The sequence below is a fragment of the Aedes albopictus genome, chromosome 2, assembly GCF_035046485.1.
Source record: "Aedes albopictus strain Foshan chromosome 2, AalbF5, whole genome shotgun sequence".
NCBI lineage: Eukaryota > Metazoa > Arthropoda > Insecta > Diptera > Culicidae > Aedes > Aedes albopictus.
This window is the reverse complement of record NC_085137.1, coordinates 219629517-219645844: the sequence shown is the minus strand read 5'-3', so window position 1 is coordinate 219645844 and position 16328 is coordinate 219629517. Positions and strand designations below refer to the sequence as shown.

Here is a 16328-nt window from a genome sequence, read left to right as displayed (position 1 = left end):
ACTACATCCCCGCAACTTCGACATCGTGGCGTTGCAGGAATTTTGTTGGACTGGACAGAAAGTGTGGAAAAGCGGGCATCGAGCGGCTACCTTCTACCAAAGCTGTGGCACCACCAATGAACTGGGAACAGGATTTATAGTGTTGGGCAAGATGCGACAACGTGTGATCGGGTGGCAGCCGATCAACGGAAGGATGTGCATGTTGAGAGTTAAGGGCCGTTTCTTCAACTACAGCATCATCAACGTCCACTGCCCACACAAAGGGAGACCCGATGACGAGAAAGAAGCGTTCTACGCGCAGTTAGAGCAAACATACGATGGTTGCTCGCCGTGTGACGTGAAAATCGTTGTCGGTGACATGAACGCGCAGGTAGGAAGGGAGGAAATGTACAGACCGGTTATCGGGCCAAATAGCCTGCACGCCGTATCGAATAATAACGGCCAGCGATGCGTAAACTTTGCAGCCTCCCGTGGTATGGTAGTCCGAAGCACCTTCTTCCCCCGCAAAGATATCCACAAAGCCACCTGGAGATCACCCGACCATCAAACAGAAAACCAAATCGACCACGTTCTAATCGACGGTAAATTCTTCTCAGGTATAACCAACGTCCGCACATACCGCAGTGCGAATATAGATTCGGATCACTACTTAGTCGCTGTATGCATGCGCTCAAAACTTTCGACAGTTATCACCACGTGTCGAAGTCGAACGCCGCGGCTCAACATCGAATAACTTCGTAACGTAGAAGTAGCTCAAGACTACGCGCAGCAGTTAGCAGTGGTCCTACCAACGGAAGAGCAGCTTGGCGCAGCTACACTTGAAGATGGCTGGAGGGACATCCGATCCGCCATAGGTAGTACCTCGGTTACAGCACTAGGCTTCGCGACTCCGAATCACAGAAACGACTGGTACGACGGCGAATGTGATCAGTTGAAAAACGAGAAGAATGCAGCATGGGCGAGAATGCTGCAACACCGTACGAGAGCGAATGAGGCACGTTACAAACAGGCGCGGAACAGGCAGAACTCAGTCTTCCGGATGAAGAAGCGCCAGCAGGAAGAACGAGATCGCGAAGCGATGGAAGAGCTGTACCGCGCTAAGGACACACGAAAGTTCTACGAGAAGCTGAACCGCTCGCGCAGAGGCTTTGTGCCACAAGCCGACATGTGCCGAGATAATCACGGGAATATTCTCACGAGCGAGCGTGAGGTGGTCGAGAGGTGGCGGCAGCATTACGATGAGCACCTCAATGGCGACGTTGCAAGTACCGAAGGTGGCGTGGTAGCAGATCTAGGAGTATGTGCACAGGACAAAAGACTTCCGGCCCCTGACCTTCAAGAGATTGAGGAGGAGGTTGGCTGGTTGAAAAACAACAAAGCCGCTGGAGCAGATCAACTACCAAGCGAGCTTCTAAAATACGGTGGAGAAACACTGGTGAGAGCACTACACTGGGTCATTACCAAGATTTGGGAGGAGGAAGTATTACCGGAGGAATGAATGGAAGGTGTCGTGTGTCCCATCTACAAAAAGGGCGACAAGTTGGATTGCGAGAACTACCGCGCGATCACACTACTGTGCGCTGCCTACAAGATACTCTCTCAAATTTTATGCCGCCGTCTATCACTGATTGCAAGAGAGTTCGTGGGGCAATATCAGGTTGGATTTATGGGTGAACGCGCTACAACGGACCAGATGTTCGCCATCCGCCAGGTGTTGCAGAAATGCCGCGAATACAACGTGCCCACACATCACTTGTTCATCGATTTCAAATCGACGTATGATACAATCGATCGAGAACAGCTAACTGGATTCCCGGATAAACTGATACGGTTGATCAAGGCGACGATGGATCGAGTGATGTGCGTAGTTCGAGTATCTCGCAGAGGGTTACGGCAAGGTGATGGACTTTCGTGCTTGCTGTTCAACATTGCTTTGGAGGGTGTAATAAGAAGAGTGGAGATAAACACGAGTGGGACGATTTTCACGAAGTTCGTTCAGCTGCTTGGTTTCGCCGATGATATTGATATTACCTTACCTTGATACCTTGTTGGCTACAAAGTAACTTTACTCCAATGCCGAGCATATAGTAGAGCACCATCTTCGTCGGTCTTGGGCGATGTTCCTCCAGTTTCCCCGAACGTGTAGGGATCGTAGATCTTCTTCAACCGCGTGCAGCCAGCGAGTTCGCGGCCGCCCACGAAGTCGCCTACCTCTACCGGGTTCTCTGCTGAATATTGTTTTCCCTATTCTTTCTTCCGACATTCGCACTACGTGTCCAGCCCACTGAAGTCTGCCGTATTTTATACGTTTCACAATATTCGCATCTTCGTACACTTGGTACAACTCGTGGTTCATGCGTCTGCGCCACACTCCATTTTCTTGTTTCCCACCGAGAATTGTCCGCAGCACTTTGCGCTCAAAAACTCCAAAAGCTTTTCGGTCTACCTCCTTTAACGTCCACGCTTCGTGACCGTAGAGGGCAACCGGAAGAATCAGCGTCTTATACAGAGCGAATTTTGTTTGCGTTTGCAAGTTACGGGACCTAAGCTGGCTACGCAATCCGTAAAAGGCCCTATTCGCAGCTGCAATACGCCTTTTCACTTCACGGGAAACGTCATTGTCACATGTCACAAGTGTTCCAAGATAAACAAATTCTTCAACAACTTCAAACACTTCCCCATCAATCACTACCTCAACACTAACACCACTAGGCCTGCTTCTATCTCTACCCGCTATCATGTACTTCGTCTTGGTAGAGTTAATCGTCAAACCTATCCTCGCTGTCTCTCTCTTCAGAGGAGCATAAGCTTCCTCCACTGCCCTACGATCGATGCCGATGAGATCAATATCGTCCGCAAAACCGAGGAGCATGTGTGACCGTGTGATGATAGAGCCATTCCTCTGCACGCCTGACCTCCTAATCGCTCCTTCGAGTGCAATGTTGAACAATAAGTTTGAAAGAGCATCCCCCTGCTTCAATCCATCCAAGGTCACAAACGACGTAGACACTTCGTCCGCGATCCGAATACTTGATTTTGATCCATCCAGCGTTGCGCGTATCAGCCTAATTAGTTTCGCCGGAAAACCATGTCCTGACATTATCTGCCAAAGCTCATTTCTTTTCACTGAATCGTACGCTGCTTTAAAATCAATGAACAGATGGTGAGTCTGCAAGTTATACTCCCGAAATTTATCTAAGACCATCCGCAGGGTAAACATTTGATCCGTCGTTGATCGGCCCTCACGAAAACCAGCCTGGTATTCGCCGACGAAGGACTCCTCAAGAGGTCGCAGTCTGTTGAACAGGACACGCGACAGTATCTTATACGCCGAATTTAAAAGGGTAATCCCTCTGTAATTGGCACACTCCAGTCTGTGCCCTTTCTTGTAGATTGGGCATATGAGGCCATCCAACCAACTGGTGGGCAATTCTTCATCCTCCCAAATCTTTATAATAATCTGGTGGATTGATTGATGTAGCTGCTCGCTTCCGTGCTTAAGAAGTTCGACCGGGATTTCGTCCTTCCCAGCAGCCTTGCTGTTTTTCAGCTCCTTAAGGGCCTTTTTAACCTCATCCAGTGTTGGTGGTTCCACTGCTTGACTGTCATCCATTATGTTAATCCTGTTCCTGGGTGCTCCTTCGCTGCTACCATTCAACAAATCTTCGAAGTGCTCCTTCCACCTGGCTGCCACCATTGTTTTGTCTGTCAGCAAATTTCCTTCCCGGTCATTGTACATGGCGGGCACTGGCGCAGTCTTGTGCCGCGCGCCATTGACAGTTGCATAAAACCTCCGCATATCGTTCCTGTCCATACTTTCCTGCGCTTCAGCAATAACACTCTCTTCGTGTTGCCGTTTTTTCCTGCGGTGGATTCGTTTCTCTTCTGCTCTTGCAACCCTGTACCGCTCTCTGTTCTGCCGGGTACCGGCCACTAGCATTCGACTTCTGGCGGCATTCTTTTCGTTCGTCACTCGTTGGCAGTCCTCGTCAAACCAACCATTACGTTGGCGTCGCTGAGCGGTACCAATCACCTCTTGCGCTGTTGTTGTCACTGCTTCGTGGATAATTCCCCATAAGCTGTTGACATCTCCAGATCCGTTGGTCTCTCCTATCCTCTCGTCTAGCTTCTGATGGTACTGTGCAGCAACCCCTTCGGCTGACAAGCGCTGGATATTGAAACGCATGGTCCTGTTGTTTCTTGAACTCGTGACGCTGGATAATCGCGCCCGAATTTTAGCGGCTACAAGATAATGATCCGAGTCGATGTTCGGGCCTCTGTAGGACCTCACATCTATGACGTCCGAGAACTGTCGCCCGTCGACCAGCACGTGGTCTATCTGGGAGCAAGTGTCACCACTCGGGTGTCGCCAGGTGTGTTTTCGGATATTCTTACGTGCGAAGTAGTTACTGCTGATTGCCATCCCTCTAGCAGCAGCGAATGTCACAAGGCGCAGACCATTATCGTTGGTAACAGAATGAAGGCTTTCCGTTCCAATGACAGGCCGAAAGAAACTTTCTCTGCCGATCTGCGCATTTGCATCTCCGATGACTATTTTGACATCTTGTTTTGGGCACTCTCCGCAGGCCTTATCAAGGCTCTCATAGAACTCATCCTTCATGTCATCGGGTTTGTCGTTCGTTGGCGCATAGATGCTGATCAGGCTCTAGTTGAAGAACTTGCCCTTCATCCTCAACACACAGATTCGGTCGCTTATCGGCTTCCACCGAATAACTCGCTTTATCTGCTTCCCGATCACTATAAAGCCAACTCCGCGTTCTGCCTTATCGCCGCCGCTGTGGTAGATGTGGTACTTGAATGAAGTGTTGGCGATGGGATCCACCGCTCGGAATTCGCGTTCTCCAGTTTTGGGCCAGCGTATCTCCTGGATAGCGGCCACATTAACGCCGACATTCTGCAGTTCACGAGCCAGGAGCCCAACACGTGCGGGTTCATTCAAAGTTCTCACGTTCCAAGATCCGACTTTCCAATCATTATCGTTTATTCGTTGCCGGGTCTGTTGCCGTTGAATCAATCCGTTTACTCTACTATTGCTTTTCTGGGTGTTTGAAGGTTTTCAGCAGGCTACCTTACCGGGGCCGCGCTGCCTACATTGAGTTGAAGGGGCTGCCTTCTTAGGTATAGCTAACGCAATACAGCAAAATACAGCATTTCATACTCAGCCGCTGGATGCCAGAACAGACGCTGTTTGAGCCGCACCTCCTTGGTGAACAGACGCTCGGGACGTACCTCCTCAATCTAGCTGAAGTCAGAAGGACAACAGTGCCCAGGCTGCACTACCAGCTAAGCACACAACTCTTAGCTGGCGGTCTTTGTCATCGTTTGACCCGTGGAAGCATGAGGTAGGAACTTGTGAGGACCAGAGCTATATTGGACGCTCTCCTTATCGACTCACCGTTTTGCAGCCCGATATTGATATTATTGCTCGTAAATTTGAGACGATGGCGGAAACGTACATCCGACTAAAGAGTGAAGCCAGGCGAATCGGATTAGGGTGCCTGTACCAGTTATCGCACCACCTAAGAAAAACTATTTCTACAAAAATAAGAAGAAGACCGACGAATATAAACAGTAAGTCAAATGATTGATTAGTTTTCATACTTTACAGGAAAAATATAAAAACGAAGCCAAAACTACTTTTAGTATTTATTAAGGCGTGTGCCAATGATAGGAACCCTGTACCAGTTATGGATACATTTGTTAATTTGGGTTCCACTTCGCACTATTTACATGCATTCCTTATGGGAGTTGCCATAACTGGTACACTATGGCGAAATAGGGTACAAGGAAGCCGAAAAGTTAAGGAAAATGATTTATTTCTACCATAATTTGAGCAAATTGTGAAGTTTGAATGATTGCAATAATCTTTTGTGATCGTGATCTGTTGTTCACGATTTTTTTCTTGTTGATTTGTATCTTTAAAGGTTGAAAATCAACTATGGCGAATTTGAGGTACTATAGCCATAACTGGTACACTTAGCCTAGTCATTAATGTGTCGAAGACAAAGTACATGATGGAAAAGGGCTCCAGGGAGGAATCACCGCGCCCGCCACCCCGAATTCATATCGACGGTGATGAAATCGAGGCGGTTGAAGAATTCGTGTACTTGGGCTCACTGGTGACCGACGACAACGACACCAGCAGAGAAATTCAGAGGCGCATTGTGGCAGGAAATCGTGCCTACTTTGGACTCCGCAGAATAAAGTTCGCCGTAACACGAAGTTAACCATCTACAAAACGTTGATTAGACTGGTCGTCCTCTATGGGCACGAAACATGGACCCTACGTGCAGAGGACCAACGCGCCCTTGGAGTTTTCGAACGAAAGGTGTTGCGTACCATCTACGGCGGAGTGCAGATGGAAGACGGGACTTGGAGAAGGCGAATGAACCACGAGCTGCATCAGCTGCTGGGAGAACCAACCATCGTCCATACCGCGAAAATCGGGAGGCTACGGTGGGCGGGTCACGTCATCAGGATGTCGGATAGCAACCCGACTAAAATGGTTCTCGAGAGTCATCCGACCGGTACAAGAAGACGTGGAGCGCAGCGAGCTAGGTGGGTCGACCAAGTGGAGGACGATCTGCGGACCCTACGCAGAGTGCGGAACTGGAGACAAACTGCCATGGACCGAGTGGAATGGAGGCGGCTATTATGTACAGCAGAGGCCACCCCGGCCTTAGCCTGACCAGTAAGTAATATGAAGAAATCTAGGGAATATTCTTGAGATTTCTAAAGCAATATTTAGAGAAAATTCTTTAGAAAGATTCTGAGAAAATTTTGTAGGACTTCTGAATTTCTTGTTAATGTATCCGTGAATTATCTTTAAAAAAAACTCATGGAGTATTTTTGATAAAGATCATGGAAAATTTTTTAGATGAATATTTTGAAAATATTCTAGAGGAATCTCCAAGAAAAAAATCCAAAGAAATTCAAAAATGAATTTCTAGAACAATCTATGCAAGATTTTTTGAAAAGATTTCTTGAAGTATTTTCTAAAGGAATTCATGCAACATTTCTGGAAGCCATTCGTGTAAAACTTTCATTAGGAGTTTTTGAAGAATTCTCTGGAGGACATTCTAAAATTTAATGCCTGAAAGATTTTGTGAAGGAATAGCTGACTGAATATTTTTAGGTTTTCATGGAGGATTGTTTAAAGTGAATCTACGAGGAATTTCCAAAGGAGTTCCTGACGGAATTTCTTTAAGAATCCCCGGGAGATTTTTTTTTGCAGGAACTCGTGAAATTTTTTTTAAATAAATCCCAGTATGGATTTCGGCAAGGCTCCATGAAAGAATTATCGAACAATCTGTGGAAGTTTTATCAAAGTAATGCTTGGAGAAATTTGTTAAGAAACATGTGGAGTACAAGGCACGGTAAAGGCTGGGTATGCTGCACAATTCAGATCCCATTGTGATCCACTAGCCTCTGCCCAGCAACTCCTATCCAAAGATCGGGGAACTTTGGTCGTAGGCTGCAGGGGGGGGGGGGTTTGCTTCGGCAAATTTGAGCGTCTGTTCTCCAGGAGGAGCGGCTCACAACAGCGTCTGATCCCCATGTTGGGGGCGGCTGATTAACGTCCGAGTACCAGGGAAGGACTCTAAGCTCTACTGCGCACTATGGTCCTCCGGAAAGTAGGAGGTTGGTGTCAGGCCCTACAAGCCAGCCGTAAAAAAACATTGTAACGGAAAATCAGCAACAGAATAATACGAACCGAGACCAACGGCAACGACCCAGCGAACAAAAACTCGGTACGTGGAACTGCCGATCACTCAACTTCATTGGGAGCACCCGCATACTCGCTGATCTACTGAAAGACCGCGGGTTCGGCATCGATCGCTGCAGGAGGTGTGTTGGACAGGATCCATGGCGCGAACATTTAGAGGTAATCATATCATCTACCAGAGCTGCAGCAATACACGCGAGCTGGGAACAGCTTTCATCGTGATGGGTAATATGCAGAGGCGCGTGAACGGTTGGTGGCCGATCGACGAAAAAAATGTGCAGGTTGAAGATCAAGGGCCGATTCTTCAAATTCAGCATAATAAACGTGCTCAGCCCACACTCCGGAAGTACTGATGATGACAAGGACGCATTTTACACGCAGCTCGAACGCGAGTACGATCGCTGCCCAAGCCACGACGTCAAGATCATCATAGGAGATTTAAACGATTGGAAAGATCAGCGCCCACCAGCAAACGAACGAAAACGGCCTACAACTAATTGATTTCGCCGCCTCCAAAAATATGTCCATACGTAGCACCTTTTCCAACACAGCCTCCCTTATCGTTATACCTGGAGATCATCACAACACACGGAATCTCAAATCGGCACTCCTCCGACATTATCCACGTCAGGACCAATCGTGTCGCCAACATCGACTCAGACCACTATCTGGTGATGGTCAAACTGCGCCCAAAACTCTCTGTCATCAATAATGTACGGTACCGGCGACCGCCACGGTACAACCTAGAGCGACTTAAACAACCGGATGTCGCCTCAGCATACGCGCAGAATCTCGAGGCCGCTTTGCTAGACAAGGACGAGCTCGATGTGACCCCTCTAGAGGATTGCTGGAGTACAGTGAAACGACGCAGCCGAGAGCACCTTCGGGTACGTGGAACGGAATCGACGAAACGAATGTTTCGACGAAGAGTGCAGAACGGTTTTGGAGGAGAAGAACGCAGCGCGGGCGGTAATGCTGCAGCAAGGGTCCCGACAGAACGTGGAACGCTCCAAACAGAAGCAGAAACAGCAGACCCGCCTCTTTCGGGAAAAAAAAGCACCGCCTGGAAGAAGCGGAGTACGAAGAAATGGAACTGCTGTTGTGCCGTTCCCAAGAAACACGAAAGTTCTATCAAAAGCTCAACGCATCCCGTAACGGCTTCGTGCCGCGAGCTAAAATGTGCAGGGATAAGGACGGACGCATCTTGACGGACGGACGTAAAGCGATCGAAAGGTGGAAGCAGCACTTCGACGAGCACCTGAATGGCATGAAAGACATAGGCAAGGCATGGGAGGCCACAACAACGGGGGTAACGACTACGTCAATGCAGCAGAGTACGAGATGAGCCAACTCCACCGCTGACGGAAGCAAAGGATGCCATTCATCAGCTCAAAACCAACAAAGCAACTGGTAAGGATGGTATCGCAGCTGAACTCATTAAGATGGGCCCAGAAAACTTGGCCACCTGTCTGCACCGGTTGATAGTCAGGATCTGGGAAATAAAAAAGCTACCGGAGAAGTGGAAGGAAGGGGTAATCTGCCCCTTTCACAAGAAAGGCGACCATTTAGAATGTGAGAACTTCAGAGCGATCACTGTTTTGAATGCTGTCTACAAAGTGCTATCCCAGATCATCTTCCGTCGAAGTCTTCGTTTGATATCCCCGTCTTGTTGTTCATCTTGTCCACCTCGTGTCCCTTCGAAAATCGTCTGTTTGTATCGTTACAGGTTGTTTGTCCACTCTACGTTCGACCAGCAGCAATAAGCCACATCATGCTGTCATGTGTCAACGAAACGCCCTCATCACCCTATCCTTTCCTCAAATATTATTGTTACCCCTAACCTCGACCAAACCGCGAGTTTTACGGTTCCCCAAAACTAACATAGTTTATAAGTCAAAAACATAAAATTGTAAAAAAAAACTGAATTCGGCTCAGTTATGCCTGTTGGCGCATGAGCCTCAAATAAATGATTAAGTAAAAAAAAAATCTTCCGTCGTCTATCACCTAAAACAAATGAGTTCGTGGGAAGTTAGCAAGCCGGCTTCATCGACGGCAGGTCGACAACGTACCAGATCTTCACTGTACGGCATTCTATGCCGTATAAATTTTATGCTATGGTAAAAATATAACTCGCCACACCTAGAATTTTCAAAAGCACAAATCTCAAGAACCAATTGACGGTTTGCGCTGAAAAGTTGATCGATTGGTAACCAACAGCGGGTAACCAATCGATCAACTTTTCAGCGCGAACAACCATTCAGTTCATCACGTTTGTGCTCTTGAAATTTTGAGGTGTGGCTTCGTTCTATCCTAACCTTATACTAAATAAATGAAATGAATGGGGTAAATTAGACGCACAAACTTTCCGGAGTGTATTGGTTAGATTATACCTTTTAGCTTATGTAGTTTCTAGATTTCAAATAGAGCGTTAAAACGAAATTTCTGATTACTCCTCAAGTAGACAATATACCTAGGTAACAATAGAAACAACGCAAAGGTTGCAAATGGGTCATCAACTTCTCTGCTTGAATTTGAAATTATTGTTACAGAAGCGAATCACTATAGGAAATCCATCCATAGTCGCTTATCTGCTATTGAATCTCCTAATCTACAACTAGCATACCTGAGGAGAGGAGGCGAATCATCGCCGGGTCGTCAATGGCTGATAAAGCCAAATACTCAAGATGAGCAAACCCACGGCTTTCGGAATAGATGCAACTGAAACGTTGGGTGTTTATTTTTTGATACAATGAAATAAATATCAGTTTATTAATATGTGTATGCTTCTTCGTTTTATGTGCGTACAAACAACTTCATTTTCACATTATCATTCATCATTAATAACAATCGAATACAGGTATGGGGGGAGCTCCACATTTTCTCTTATTTGTTTTTGATATACAGTATAATAATATATATTAAAATTTGTCCCGTTAAACTATGTTGTTCGTTTCGCTCATTTGGGCTAGTCAATATGTCTATAAAAACTGCTTCTTTCGTTTGTATGCAAGCCAAAAACTGTTGTTGTGTGTAAATCAGAGACAAACACTATTTCGGATGGAGTCACCTAACATAATTGAATTATGCGACAAACCAAAAGTCTAAGAACACTGTGCAAAGTACAATTAGATGTGAATGTATTTGTTGATTATTCGTGTGTAATGTGTATTCGTTTTGGTGAATATCAGGTTTCGTACTTTTTTACCAGCAGTCAATTACTTTTCATTCCGATTGGTTTCGACCAAAAAATGTTTTTATCCTGTTTAAGAATATGTAACAACGAAAATCTATGTTTAAATGTGTTGAAGCCCTTCATTACTATATCCTTTCATGACCAAAAATAAACTTTTTGTCAAAATTTATAATATATGTATCAACAATGTTTCTCAAGAAAATGTCCTAGAAATTTTTTTCGGAGCACTTGAGCAAGAGGTCCCCAGTTAGCCTGGCGGATAAGGCATTCGATCATCAATCCAGAGACGGCAGGTTCGATTCCCGGGGCATAATGAATCTCTGTAGTATTGTGCTTGTCATCCAATGAACAAATTCATGGATTGGCAGGCAAATAAAACCCTTCAATTAATAACTGTGGAAGTGCTCAAAAGAACACTAAGTTGAAGCGGACAGACAAAGTGCCAGTAGGAACGTAGAGCCATGAAAAAGAATAAGATGAATAAATGTACACATCAGTTTCAGAAAGAATACGATGATTGACTTTTTTTTTGTGCAACAAAATGATCAGGGAAACAAATTTTCACACACCTGAATTCGTTTTCATAGCAGGAAACATTTCGTTATGTTGAATGTAGAAAATTGAAAATTTTCGTCAAAGGTAATGTTAGAACTAAAAAACTACTGCATCAGGTGTTTTTGCCTTTATTGATGACTGAAAGTCTCTTAAATAAAGACAAATCAATCAATCAATTTATTGATGAATCACTTCTGTGGAAATAAAAAAAAAAGATGATTCTCACAAAAACTCTTGAAACAATTTGTTAAAAAAAACTTTTCAAACATTCATTGAAATAATTGTTGGACCTTTTGAATTGACTTGGAGAAGAAAACAATGGAAGAATCAAGCTAATTTCCTGGAGAAATTGATTGATTGATTTGTCTTCATTCAAGAGACTTTTAGCCCTTGGCTGGTTCGTCTCTCGCTTCCTGAAGAAACTAGTTGAGGTATCAGCGAAGCTGCGTGAAATGACTTGGACGAAGCTAGATTATTCATGAACTTCATAGATTAGGCCTGGAGCTACTAGAAATTATGTTTATACAAAAATAGGTACATCTTGTTCTGGTGTATCGATTGAATTGAACAGATGGTTTGGGAGTCCTGGAAATTCGATTAAACACTTAAAAGTAACAAGAGCTTTTTTGTACAAGGGCAAATTTTTAAAGATCCGTTTTCTTTAGTAGATAGTAGATTCTTTAGTTAATAGAACAATAAACATAAAATAAGTGAAAACATTCATGAAGTAGCCCCCGGTTGCTACATTAGGTAATAGGTAATTTGTTTTAACAAGGAAGTGTCAAACCTCGTAATTTGAGATTTTTTGGTCGAATCCAGTCAGAAACTCGGCAAAAATGGTGGCAAACCGTCCTAATGCTGCTACGTATGCACTCAAGCTTGTATTACAAGTCAGTCAATGGCGCGACGAAATCGATGAGTAATAAAAGGTAATGTGGGTATAATAATTCGTTTATTTTCACTAAAATGAGCTTTCCACAGTTTCACGTTGGCTTAACGTTTTTTTTTTGTTTTCTGTATCCATGGTCAGAGCTTTTCGATGAACATGCACATATAAATACACATACTTGCTGTTAAGAATTAGCTTATTTACACTTAGATTTAGTGGTGATTCATTTAACTTTTTGGTAGCGAGAAAGGAAACATTTCCGTTAAGAAATTTCTATCTAATTTTAGCGAAAAAGAGTTTTTTACAACTCTGTAGACAAATGTCACATCACGTTAAATAGTGCAAGAACAAGAAAAAATCGACCAAAGCGTAGATGCTTATTGGTCGACTTTGTCAGCAGCTGAATGGCTTTCACAGAAGCACAAATTTTCAAAATACGGGAGGAAGATAAGATAGTTTCTGTAATAAAAGAATTTCACGATTTTTGGTAACTTCACGGCCTTAGCCTAGGGGAAATGGCCGCGGGTGCAGGATGACAGTAAAACACCTTTAGTAGAGATTGATTTTTTTAGTGATCGTTTTGCGGCACATATGACAAATCTTGAGCGTTTCGGCACACTTAGAACAGGCTCCGTGGCCACACAGGAAGGCCACATTGCGGCGCCGTTCCATGCAGATGCTACAGCAATGGGTTTCTTCGATTTCCATGATTTTGCTCTCGAGGTAGCGTAGTCGATCGGCCGATGGCTGGCGATTGTCTTTGGGATTGAACAACTGCTTTCCGGTCACGGTAACACGCCTCTCTATGTACACACCACACGACAGACATTTCTTCATCCGGATACCACATTCTTCGCAAGAGATTTGATGTTGACACGGATCGAAGATGATCAGCAGCAATTGTTCGTTGCAGACGATACATTCCTGAGGGATATTGGTAATAACTGGCGGACTTGTGGAAAGAACTCCTACTGGGGAAGCGGTTGGATTTTTGTCCGAGTACTGTCGTCGGCTGATATGCTTGGAAGAACTGCTGCCGCTGCCGCCGCTGGGTTCCGGGGTGCCTGCCATGGTTGGCGATAAGGCTCGATTTGGTGATTGGAAACGTGCGGGACTATCTATGGGAGTTATACTGCTGGGACCAGATGCTTCACTTGGGGCTAATGGTTCGATATTCATTCGCTTGGATTCATCCTCCTGAATGACATTCGGATGATGGCTTGGAATGGGCGGCGGAGTAACTCCGGCAGCCTCTCGATTGTGTCCTCGATTTCTGCGGGCAGGAGTTGGAGGATTGGATTGGCCTAATCCACTGGTCCCTGGGCTTGCAACTCCGTCCTGCAAAGCGTTACCTTCACTTTCATCCAGATTGTTTGCAGCCAGACTCATTACCTCTAAGTTCGACTGCACTTGAATGATCGGCTGATCATCGTCTTCTTCTCGGGAGTTGTTCAATGACCGATCAGTAGCAGGCGGGCCGGCTGCAGCAGCTTTCTCTCGAGAAATTCGAGCTCTTTCGTATCCAAGTATAATATCTTTTACCGGTTGACTAGGTATCCAATCTAAAACTCTTGCGCCCTTGTAGTTCACATCCAATGGACATCCTTCTTTCGCCAGGAAGCATAACAACGCATACATCAAACGATTTTCACTGACAATCGGTGCCAATGATTGAAACATTTCGAAAATCTTCGGTGAATCCGTCGCTGTCACATCCTGCACTAGATTGGCTTTTTTAATGATACACAAGTGCATCGCATTGTCGCCATCTTCATCCTTTGCAGCAATGTCACACTTCAATTCGACCAGTTTCTCAATAGCCGCGGTATGTCCTTGAGACACGGCCAACAGGAAAGGAGTTTGCCGCCGGTTGTTCCGGATATTAATATCTGCCTGTCCCTCCTTAACCAATACCTCGACCACTTTCGAATGGCCGTTCAATGCCGCCAGATGCAACGCCGAAAATCCGTCGTCTTTCCTGACATTGACCAACTGCCGTGCCAATCGGATAATGTTACGAGCCGCATGGACGTTACCCTTCAGCGAAGCATGATGTAGCGCATTGAACCCTCGCTTATTCCTAATCGTTAAGTCTAACGTAGAACAAGCACACAAAAGCTCTACCACCTCAGTGTTCTCCTTACCTATCGCATCGTGCAGCGCCGTATCTCCGTAGGCATCCTGCACATTAACATTCGCCCCAAATTCTAGCAATACCTTAACACAGTGCGGCGGTTTCTTGTGTGCCGAAATGTGCAACGCCGAACAGTGCGACGAATTCAGAACATCGATATTGGCACTGTGCTGCAACAGAATGCGCATGATTTCCGGCTGATTCCCAAAGGCGGCATAGTGAAGCGTCGAGTCGCCTTCCTTGTCCACGACGTTCACGTTGGCACCGAGCGCCAGCAGATGCTGAACCAGATCCACGTGGCCCTGGTGGGCCGCTACCTGTAGGCAGGTTTTGCCACCGCTGACGCAGTCTACCTCCTCCGGATTGGCACTGAAAAAGGATAAAACGTTTTGTGTTAATAACATCGACATTGTTTTGAGAATTTTTAGTTGGAGATGCGTGACTACTTGTTTATCAAGCCAAGGCTGAAGCCATTACGCAAATCCGATCTCGACAACGGTTAATATTTAGACGGAATAGGCTATGTTACCACTAATTACTTAATGAGTAGTTATGTTAAGTCTATTCAACTATTATCGACGTCACGGCCTATCGTGGCACAGACATCATCTCTGACCACTACCTGGTAGAGATAAAAATGCGCCAGAAACACTCAATGCTTAACATCATACGGTTCCGACGGCCGCCTCGGTATAATCTGGAGGGGCTGAATCAATCGGATGTCGCCACAGCATACGCACAGAATCTCGAGGCAGCGTTGTCGGACGAGGGCGAGCTCAATTGAGCCCCTTTCGAGTACTGCTGGAGTACGATTACAGCAGCCATCAACAACGAAGCTGAGCCCAGATTGGATTTGTGGAATGGAGCCGAAGACAATTGTTTCGAAGACGAGCGTAGAGAGATTTTGGAATAGGTAGAAGAACGCAGCAAAGGCGCGTTCAAGCTACAGCACGGGACGCGGCAGAACGTAGAGCGATATAAAAACGTGAAAACAGCAGACCCACCTCTTCCAGGAGAAAAAGCGCCGCCTGGAAGAAGCGGAGTGCGAACAAATGGCACTGATGTGCCGTTCACAGGAAAAATGGAGGTTTTACCAGAATCCCTACTGCCCATGATCGCATTACTGCCCCATATGAATAGGAAACCCAGCAAATATGGGACTGATATGCGATCAGCAGTCTATGCATCTTGCAGGGATAATGACAAAAACATCTTGACGAACAGACGTGAGATAATTGAAAGGTGGAAGCAACACTACGACGAACACTTGAATGGTTCAGGGAGCACAGACTTCGAGGATTAAGGCAGCGGGAGAAATGACTACGCAAGTACAGTAGGGGTTAGGGTGATCTAAGCACATACTTATTTGAAAAAAAAAATGAAATTAAAATTAGAAAAATGCCAAGTCTTACCTAGAACCAACCTAGAACCGAGGGTTGGTTTGCGCTGAAAAGTTGATCGATTGGTCACCACCAGCGGGTAACCAATCGATCAACTTTTCAGCGCAATCCGTCTTTTGGTTCCTCAGATTTGTGCTCTTGAAAATTCAACGTGTGGCTTCGTTATATATTCACCGTAAGAATGCTATTTAGCAGCTCAAAAACAATAAAGTCAGCTAGTAAGAATGGTATCAGAATGTCGCCTACAAAGTACTATCCTAGATCGTCTTCCGTTGTCCTCTACTCAAAGTAAATGAGTTTGTGGAAAGTTATCAAGCCGGCTTCGTTGACGGCCGCTCGACAACGGACCTAATAAAAAAAACCTGCGAATACCAGGTTCCAACGCACCACTTGCTCACCGACTTCAAGGT

At 45.6% G+C, this 16328-nt stretch overlaps 1 protein-coding gene across 2 annotated transcripts in view; it reads right to left on the bottom strand.

Annotated features, from left to right (window-relative positions):
* Positions 1 to 10480: 10480 nt before the first annotated feature.
* The window catches only part of LOC109411287 (E3 ubiquitin-protein ligase MIB2), a 96182-nt gene continuing 90334 nt past the window's right edge, over positions 10481 to 16328 (bottom strand). For both annotated transcript variants that reach the window (XM_029855473.2, XM_062851158.1), the window contains one exon: positions 10481 to 14887. In XM_029855473.2, the coding sequence (XP_029711333.1) occupies positions 12934 to 14887 (1954 nt within the window). In that variant the 3' untranslated portion in view covers positions 10481 to 12933. The remainder of the gene's footprint in view (positions 14888 to 16328) is intronic.